The sequence below is a fragment of the Oratosquilla oratoria genome, chromosome 21, assembly GCF_046742065.1.
Source record: "Oratosquilla oratoria isolate Oo_2021 chromosome 21, ASM4674206v1, whole genome shotgun sequence".
Classification (NCBI taxonomy): Eukaryota; Metazoa; Arthropoda; class Malacostraca; order Stomatopoda; family Squillidae; genus Oratosquilla; species Oratosquilla oratoria.
In genome coordinates this window covers 14031966-14041965 of record NC_134797.1, presented here as the reverse complement: position 1 = coordinate 14041965, position 10000 = coordinate 14031966, and the positions used below count along the sequence as shown (strand labels likewise).

General features: G+C 40.1%; 1 protein-coding gene across 1 annotated transcript in view; it reads right to left on the bottom strand.

Moving 5' to 3' along the window:
- Window positions 1–10000, bottom strand: part of LOC143036708 (organic cation transporter protein-like) — a 15297-nt gene that overhangs the window by 2796 nt on the left and 2501 nt on the right. Inside the window, exons 2-10 of the mRNA XM_076204339.1 lie at window positions 9774–9848; window positions 9493–9596; window positions 6983–7088; window positions 6467–6716; window positions 5602–5705; window positions 1724–1878; window positions 1292–1463; window positions 624–956; window positions 161–318 (exon numbers count right to left, since the gene is read on the bottom strand). Coding sequence (XP_076060454.1) covers window positions 161–318; window positions 624–956; window positions 1292–1463; window positions 1724–1878; window positions 5602–5705; window positions 6467–6716; window positions 6983–7088; window positions 9493–9596; window positions 9774–9793 — 1402 coding nt within the window. The 5' untranslated portion in view covers window positions 9794–9848. The remainder of the gene's footprint in view (window positions 1–160; window positions 319–623; window positions 957–1291; window positions 1464–1723; window positions 1879–5601; window positions 5706–6466; window positions 6717–6982; window positions 7089–9492; window positions 9597–9773; window positions 9849–10000) is intronic.

The window sequence follows — 10000 nt, the reverse complement described above, 5'->3', positions numbered from 1 at the left end:
TTCATTTATTCATTTATTCATTTATTCATTTATTCATTTATTCATTTATTCATTTATTCATTTATTCATTTATTCATTTATTCATTTATTCATTTATTTATTTATTTATTTATTTACTTATTTACTTATTCATTTATTTATTCATCTATTTATTTATTACCTTTGGGGATGGCAAGGGAGACGAGGTTAGCGGTTCCCATGGCAACTGACAGGGCAGCGAGAAGCTTTGTTCTGCTGAATCGTCCAGCCATGATGGGAGCCACAACGGCAGCGACCATTTGGGCCACAGCGGTGATGGCTACGTACACGAACGGAGACCTGAGAATTGAAGATAACAAAAATGTTGAAAACTAGAAAGATAATGAAAATTCTGTCAACTGTTGGCAACCTCTTCCCCCCCACCAAAAAGGTTGATAACTGAACCGAAGTTAGTACTTCAAAGAAAATACTTTTATGAAAAAAAGTCTACTGAAATATAGTTAGGTCCTACAATACCGTATTTTTGTCAAGGTATCTTTACATGTATTAGAGATGATAGAAGTTCACATAATATATGTACTCATTCCAGTGACATAGTATGTAGATTTTTATTGAACAAAACGAAGGAGAAGATGAGAACCTACCCGTCGAAGTTGTGCACGTTCAGAGGAACCCCGATGTAGACGAGGCACTGTAGGAAGAAAGCGATAGAGGGCAAGAAGGTGATTTTCCTCATCCACGAAGTACCGACGAAGGGGTGAAGACACCCGAAGGCGGAACCGGCGATCTCGGCAGGTTCTCCCGCCAGTTCGGGGTCGGTCTTCTTGGGAGACTCCTGCATGTTGTCGATCGTCCTGTAGAGGGCGTCCTCCGAAGGCATCTTCCCCTTGTTGCGCAGTGCCGCCTTGCGCAGAACCTCAGCGGTTTCTTCTCGCCTGTTGCGCATTGCCAACCAGCGCGGGGACTCGTCGAGTAAGCTGCACAGAAATAACATAAAACAAGATAGAATAAGATGGAGTTAAACAAGATAAAACAATAATAATAGAAATTATACCAAAATAAGATAGAATAAAAAGACAAAAACTGAAATACATTTTTCAAAATTTCCTCCATCTGCGCCTTATTGCACGACAATACACAGGTCCAGATTCTATTTAATTCTATTTCATTCCATCTTATTTGATTTTCTTCATACATGATTACATTGGTAATAGTTTACATGGGTAATAGAAATACACACAAGAAGATAAAGAACAAAACTGATTTGAGGACAAAAATACCCATAAAGCAAACCGTTTTACAATATACTTACAAGAACAATGGGATGTACAGGAAGGCCGGAGCGCATGTCACGTACTGCAAGTATCTCCAATTCCGGACGAAGTACGCAATTCCGGACAAGGACAGAATGGCCACGTAATACGGAAATCCGGCGCAGACCACCGCAGCAGGTGCCCGGTATCGGGTGGGCAAGTTTTCGACCACTGGAGAAGGATGATGATGATGGTGAAAAGGTCTGTCTCAGGAAGTTTAAGGTAATCAAGATGTCTGGCACAAATGTAAGAGTACTACAGAATAGTCGTCCGCAAAAAAAAAAAAAAAAAAAAAAAAAAAAAAAAAAAAGAAGATAAAGTAAAGAAAAAGGAGGACGTTAGATAAAATAAAAAAACGACGACAGTAAAAACAGAAAACGGATAAGAAAAAAAAATAGGAGTAGGGTTGTCTACATAGTAGAAGAACTTACTGGCCGCCATGATGGAGTTAAACATGGTCATAGAGGCGAGGCCGGCAAAGAAGCGGAGGGCGAGAGTGGTGGGCAGGTGGTGGATGAAGACGATGAGGAAGGTGGAGACGAGGGAGATTACCGAGCCAAACCTGAAGGTGAACCTTCTTCCCATCCTGCAGAAGTCAGTGAACAACCATCAGTTGGACAGGTCTTCCTCGATAGGGTTTATATTGTTAACATTGGCTTAAGAGGGGACGACATATTTGATAACGATGATGGGCACTTCCTGAAGATGTGGTCCTCGGAGACTATGTAAATGGTTGCAGATGGTTCTTTATTATTTAGTCCAGACAAGTTCGAAAATACGGAAAAGAACGAAAAATTACATGGAAAAAAATCCTGGAATATTGAGAATTTCCAGGATTTTTTTTTTCTTTTTGGATAGAGAAAAACTGTATGCTGGACGTAATGGAAGAAAACCGCTCTTCTGCGTGGAGCCGAATCTGGCTTCATCTTTAGTGACAACATAAGATGGTCGATCAAGTCCTGAAATTAACTCTTGTACTGCCTTGTGGACCACACCTGCCTGTCGTCTGGGGATTTTATTAACCTGAAGAAACCCCTATGCAGTGTTGAATGGGGTTAAAGTAAATCTTTGTTATGGTTGTGCCTATTCCCATGAGCTTCTGCTATCTGACCCTCTCAATAATATTCACAACTCGAAGCTTTGTTCTGATTATAACCAGGTCCCATTCAGCCGAGGCCCCCCCCCCGCTCCCCATCACCTACTCCCTCCCCTCATCACCTACTCCCCCCACCCCCCCCCCCCCCCCCCCCTCTGCCTCCCCTGGACTTCAAAATGATTAAGTTTATCTCAAGTCCTACCACTGATAACGGCAACTTGTACATAAGGATAGTCTGCCGTGTCGGGGGACCCCCTTACTCAGTGAAAGAAGAATGTGGGGAACCTACGCCAGGAAGCGCAAAGCCTCGGCCAAAGAAGTCACCTTTGCGTTATGCGCTCGGACTGTTTGGGCAGGTAACAATCACTGCTGGGAATTGAAGAGAAGCGCGGGATTCGAACCTACAACTAAGCGGATGCGAGACTAGCACGCCTCTTATTACGCCACCAGTTGCGAAAGGATTGGATATAAAGAGAACCTTGATTAAGATTTACATCCTTTTCTATCAGCAAATCTAATTAATCCTTGGGTGTAAATTCCGACTCTAGAAAGGCACCATTCGTAATACAATCCTAGTGGTAAGTTAATCTAAGGTTTGAGCTGCCACCCGCTAAGCACAGTAAATCCCTCCTGATACTCTTGCACAAAACAGAAATTCTTCGGAACAATCTTTCTTTGATTTGATATATGCTTCTTGACAATCTAGAATTGAAAGTATTGATATCCCAATATTGCACATCGGAATACGAAACATGTTAGCATATGCACCATTCAGATATTATTATCCATATAGATATACACCATTATAATCCAAAAAATAGGTCAACAAAACACAGTAAACAAACCTTAGTTAAACAAAGAAAATCAAAATGAGCGCTTACCTATAAACACTTGGAACCCTGCACACCTGGATGACATCATAACAGCGCCCTTGGATTCTTGGTGATGCTGTCTAGGAAACCTTTTCACCACTTCATTTAATTCTCCTTCTTGTTAGGCTAGCTGGCAGAGGGAGGACGAGTTCTGACTTTGAATACCCATTAGACCCCATATTGCCACATAGGTGATTGTTTAATTTATGGCAATGTGTGATTCACTGATAGACAATTTTATGCTCCTTCTGCCTAGCTAAACAAGTATGGTGATGTGGTGAGCTGTTGATCTTTGAAAGGCCTGTTAGTTTCAAGGTGGGATGGGGGCACTTAGAAGTCTAGAAGTACATGCAGTTATCTTTAAAAACCTTTAAATACCTTTGAGATCTCTGCCAAGTAATGTCGTAACACATTAGTAAATACACTAAAAACCCACTGTTTGATTGGATTAAGAAAAGAAAGGAAATAACGATTTCCGTATATTTCGATCACTTACTGTGATCCTCTTCAGCGGAATAGGATCACAGCCAGTGATCGAAATATACGGAAATCGTTATTTCCTTTCTTTTCTTAATCCAATCAACAGTGATTTTTTAGTGTACCTTTGAGATGTTAAGAATCACACACAAGTATCTGAAAACTTCATATTTGTTACAAAATGTTTCGCAAAATGCTGTAATAGATGTTTTTATGAACGATAAACCTTCCAAAAGGGTACTAATGTGAATTATGAGAGGCGAGGAAAATGCTCTCTACACTCTCTTTTTGTTTCTCTCCTTTCTTTTCTTCCTACATAACTTGAATTTTTAAGAATGCTTGGGTTTGTTAACCTGAACGGCTCTCTAACTTTGGACCCTTCTGCTAATAATAATAATAAATAAATAAACAAAAAGATAGAAAAATAGAAAAACAAACAAAGTAGTGAGAGCGTTTACTATTCCATAACCCAGCAGAGTTTTATGATCATCGATCCTATCCTACATACCTAGCAAAACTAGGAAAATTTGATATAATCTATTGTTCTCAGGTTCAGCTGGCACCAAATACTATTCTTCTAACAGGTCAAACTCACCAGATTTAGCATCTAGATCTTCAAATGAAACTTTTTTGCTTCAGTTGGGAAGAACATAACGATCCTGAAACTTGGTTTAACGTTCGTCCTCTATGAGTATCCTTTCAAAGACGTCGTTGTTATCACTTTACAAAGGAGAAAGGTGAGAAAATGGGTCCAATTCATACCTTATAATGCTTTCTCATTATTAACTTTTTCTGATCTTTCTAAACCCTTCTAACCATTCTGATTCTAGTTTTACGTTTACAAACGCTATCTTAACAAAATGTGGAGTATTCATGATGCGAAGGTGTAGAACACTGTACGAGTAGGCCTACATACTGTTTAATCGAAAGCAATGTATACCTTCCCACTGTTCAAGTAACTAACGAATAAACTACAAGGACTGTTTGAATAAAATTGGTACGGATGATAACAACATGGCTTACTCATATCGCGCAATGGACGAGGACTTGTACATATATGCAGACCAAAAGAGATGGTTTATAAAAAAAAACATAAATAAAATTTTCGTCTTATGTGTGCATTTAAGTCACTAATTACGAAGAATAATCTGGGATAATATTGCTGGATTCATACGTGTTTGAAATAACTCTGAAAAAGGACTATGATAAAGAAACTATGATCAAGATTTCAGAGTACCCTTAGGTCCTATTTTGTAACTTCTACTATCACTCCTTCGTGCTACCCAGCCTAAACCTCTCCTTTACTATCATTATTACAAAGGCGGAGCATGCCGACAGGAGACCTTTTGGTCCATATCTAGACCATTATGACTCCACGTCTTTGGTGGTAATTGCCCCGTAGGATAGAAGCACTGGTTGTTAGTGACAGAATACAATATCAAGTCAAAAGCAGTGTTAGCCATGGCTTCCCTTGGTTAGGTTTTATCATGCAGTACGCCTTTATTGTGATTTTATGACCTAACATAGGGTGTGGGGAGGAAGACATTGCCACTAGCTTGCAAAAATAGTTAAAATGTTTCTTAATCTAACCTTTGTAACAAGGTGTTAGATTTCAATGAAACTTTCCCGTCTTTGATTATATGGATTGACTCAATTGTAGAAGGATCTATGTCTGATAAAAGCCCAAACCACCGCATGTCACTTCATTCAAACACAAGACCGTGGCATCTGTTAGTGTCTGTTGGTGCCGGTGCCAGGCTCATCTTCCCAAGTCCGGGGCTTGTCCTCGACCCTGAGCACCATCTGTAGGGGTCATACACGAGACCGTGACACGGCCGTGTCTCCTTCTGTAGGAAATGGTTACCTGTCTCCCAGAACGCCGCCTACGATGTTTCCTAACGCGTAGCCGACCGTCGTGAGCATTTGGAAAAGCGGCTTCAGGTGGGCCTTGTCGCAGACGAGGTTGTACTGTGGGGGAGAGTATCAGAAGAATGGAACGCCACGATTCAACACTAAACAATAAATACTAAACGCACACGCACAAGCACACGCACACAACATCCTCATCTCCACCCAGAAAAGCAGCTCCGAGGGGATGGCACTCGTTCTTCAGAACGGGCTCAAGATATATCCCCTGAAATTATTTCCATGTCACTTTTTCACATAAGGAGAGCAAACAGCCGGTGATTTATCCCCTTCTCCTTCTACTATAACCCAGTTATACAGAAAGTCCCGAACTATAACTTCACAGATCTGTGTGAAGATCAGAGGATAGTCGCCAACCACAATCGGTCTGTTTACAGTGAAATTAGAGGCAACAATTATATATATATATATATATATATATATATACATATATACATATATATATATATATAAATATATACATATATATATATATATATAAATATATACATATATATATTATATATATATATATATAAATATATACATATATATATATATATATAAATATATACATATATATATTATATATATATATATATATTTATATATATATATATAGAGAGAGAGAGAGAATGAGAGAGAGAAAAAATGAGAGAAAGAGATTGAGAGAGAGAGAGAGATTGTGTGTGTGTGTGTATGTGTGTGTGTGTGTGTGCATATGCGTGTGCGTGGTTATTTGTGCATATACGACCTCATATGTCTCTGCTTATCATTCTGCCGTTATATCATCTTACCTATCAGAAGTAAATCCTCGAACTCACCTCGGACATAAAGGTCGACTGGAAGAGGGAAGTGTCGTACTCGAAATTCTTGCACGGGATATCCTCCATAATCTCAGAATCCTGTTTTTCCTCAAAGACTTTCAACGGAGGGAGGAAGTTGGAGCCTTCATTCCCATGATCGTTAGAAACCACGTGCAGGGTGTCGTTGACCTCGATAAAGATTGGCAAGGAGTTCGCAAAGCAATTGTTGTCGAAGTTCGTTTCGTTGTGGGGTGTCGCGTACGCAAGGCTGGCCCAAGATGGAGTATTCATTTTATTTTCGTTTTTGATTGATTTCTTTTTTATATTTTATTGTGGGGGGGAAGGGGTGAATGGACAGTTGTGGGGGTGGCAGTGAGGAATAATAAGAAATGGGTGATTAGGGAAGTAGAAACATATCAAAGGAAAGGAAAATATATTTGAGAAATACAAATATAACAGGTCATTTATCCTTTAACACTTGGGAAGAAAATCTTCCCTTGGCTTAATTTGGACAAGATACGGGATGTCACTTACCTTTCTCCTTCGGCACCGTCGTAAGAAATGCCATCAGCACATCGGAACGCCATAGGAGCATCCTGGAACGTCGAACCCACAACCACAGGACCCGCTTGGAAGACCACTGGAACGGGAACGAAATATCGTTCAAGTTTCATTGATAGTCATACCAAACAACTCGCACCAGCGTCACACTGGGCAAATTATCGCCAACTTTTGTAGATTTGTTTGAGTCAGACCAAACAACTCGCACCAGCGTCACACTGGGCAAATTATCGCCAACTTTTGTAGATTTGTTCGAGTCAGACCAAACAACTCGCACCAGCGTCATACTGGGCAAATTATCATCAACTTTTATGGATTCGTTTGACTACAAGTGATCTCGACTAGAATAATGTGGTATAGATATTATTCTGTGCTAAAACTTTATCACTAAGTACTGAAAAACTGAATGATAGATGAACTAGAGTTAATATGATTTTAAAACTGGACACGAGATTAACGAAGGTGATGCAGTCAAGGTCATCATATTAAGACAGCAGGACAGAACTCGCAGTAATGGATTTAAATTAGACGAATTTAGATTTAAGAAGAAAATAGGCAAGAACTAGTTTACCAATTGAGTGGTCAACGAATGGAATAGACTTGGTAACCATGTAGTGAGTCCTGAAAAATTGGTTGTTTTAAGAGATTAGATAACTTTATAGATAAGAATGACAGGTGGTAAGGACCTGGAACTACCAAGTTGTAGGTCTTGTGGTCTCGTGTAGTCTCCTCCTTTCTTGTGGTTTTATGATATTTTTTAGAGAAGTCTGAAATGTTGTAAGCCAATACTTTTATTAGACATTCGAGTACTGTCGCTCGATGCCAAAATCTCCAATCGCATCGCCAAAGCCGCCGCCGTCAAGGCAAGTTGAGCAGAAGAGTCTGGGGCAACAACTTTCGGAACAGTGATAAGTCATAGACACGTACGCCTTCAACGTGTCTTACGCAGTGCGTAGCAGGCCAAGGTCACCAACGCGGTAGTGCTAGAGAAAACGGGATCACTCGATGTCCAAAACGTCACTTGCGATGACTGGGCACGTGCACCACGACGGACGCACCGCCAGGAACTTCCTGTACGGCGAGCTACAGGATCACCCCGATCAGTATTACGCTTCAAGGAAGTTTGCAAAAGGGTCATGAAACTGAAAAAAAAGTTGACTCAAAAAATTGATAGCTGACCACGGCCGCTTGAGACACGATGCACAGGGGTGGGGTGGGGGTGGGGGTCCAGTAGACGCGCGGAAAAGAGGAATCGCTAGCTGGAAAACATGAGTCAAAAGAGGAAACGAGACAGGAGAACCAAGCCATACCAGGATCGGACTACTGAATCACACCGGACGCTTCTCTCTGCTGGGCGAAACGTAAAATATATTGGACTCCCATACTCTGCATTTGGCCTCTTCCCTACAGAGCTGTTGCAGTCATTGCTGCCTTTACTCAAGTTTCCTTCCTCTTGTGGTTATTTTGCATATATATATATATATATATATATATATATACATATATATATATATACGTATATATATATATATATATATATATATATATACATATATATATATATACGTATATATATATATATATATACGTACTTATATATATATATATATATTTATATATATACACGTTGTGTATGTTAAAGACAGATTGAACATTTTTAGAAGCTCTGCCGGGTGGTCAGGGTTCGAATCCCTTGCCAGAGTTTCTAAAAATGTTCATATATATATATATATATATATATTATATATGTATATATATGTATATATATATATACATATATATGTGTGTGTGTGTATGTGTGTATGTGTGTATTCACTTGGTCTTTGGATCACGTGTTGGACTCGTGATCGACAGCTATTTCCCTCCTGGAAGAGAGCTCAGAGCTCGTAGGTCCGATCTATGGGTAATGCTATGACCTTGCACACACACACACACACACACACCCAACTCCCCGCCCACGAGAGTTGGAGTAACACCCCTCAGCGCTGCGATACTGATATTATTTCAGCCCCGGGCGAGGATCGAACCCGGACCACCGTAGTGGCAGGCCAGAGCTCTAACCACAGCGCCATGAGAGGTGTGTGTGTGTGTGTGTGTGTGTGTGTGTGTGTGTGTGTGTGTGTGTGTGTGTGTGTGTGTGTGTGTGTGTGTGTGTGTGAAATGAATTAAACAAACGGATGCCAGCAACGAAAACAACAGCTGACAATGTAATCTGTCGAATCGAACGCAGTTTTTGCAAGATAAAGACAAATAAATTGATGAATAAACAGACAAATAATCACATATCTCCATTTATGAAAAACCAAGCAAAGAGATAAATTGAAAATATGGGTCGGTAGATTAGGATGGCTCAGGTTAGATTATGTTTGTTTAATTTAGGATGAAAAAAGAGAGAGAAAAGTAGATACGTACCAAGGCAGACGCCGATGTTGAATGGGTTAATTTAGGATGAAAAAAAGAGAGAGAGAAAAGTAGATACGTACCAAGGCAGACGCCGATGACGAACTGTAAATGCCACACACCAAAACCAACTTCATCAATAACCCCATCGAAGTTCTCGGGGACCTTCTCGTCCTGAGGCTTTTGGCTGAGGAAGAGAGAAAGAATAGCGATACATGAAAAAGGCCCAACCCTCTTAACACGAGCCATTTCCCCGAGGTCAATATAACTTCCTGTCATTAGCTAGAATTGTATCTTGGTTGTATCAAACAAGGTATGGCAGGGAGGAGTTTCCGAGTCAGATAAAACAAGATAAAAATCCCACCTGGTTTTGTTGTTTTCCATGGTGAAGTCACACAGAAAGAATGGCACCAGATGTCAACAGCTGTTCTTCAAAGTTCTGCAAACGTAGAAACAAAACAAAACACTTATAAATGTGCCGATATGTGCAAGTCCGACAAAAAAAAAAAAAAAAAAAATGCTTGCCTCGATATTTATCATCTGGAAACTCAAATTCCAACCAGTACCCAGTATCTACATTTTATTCTTCCT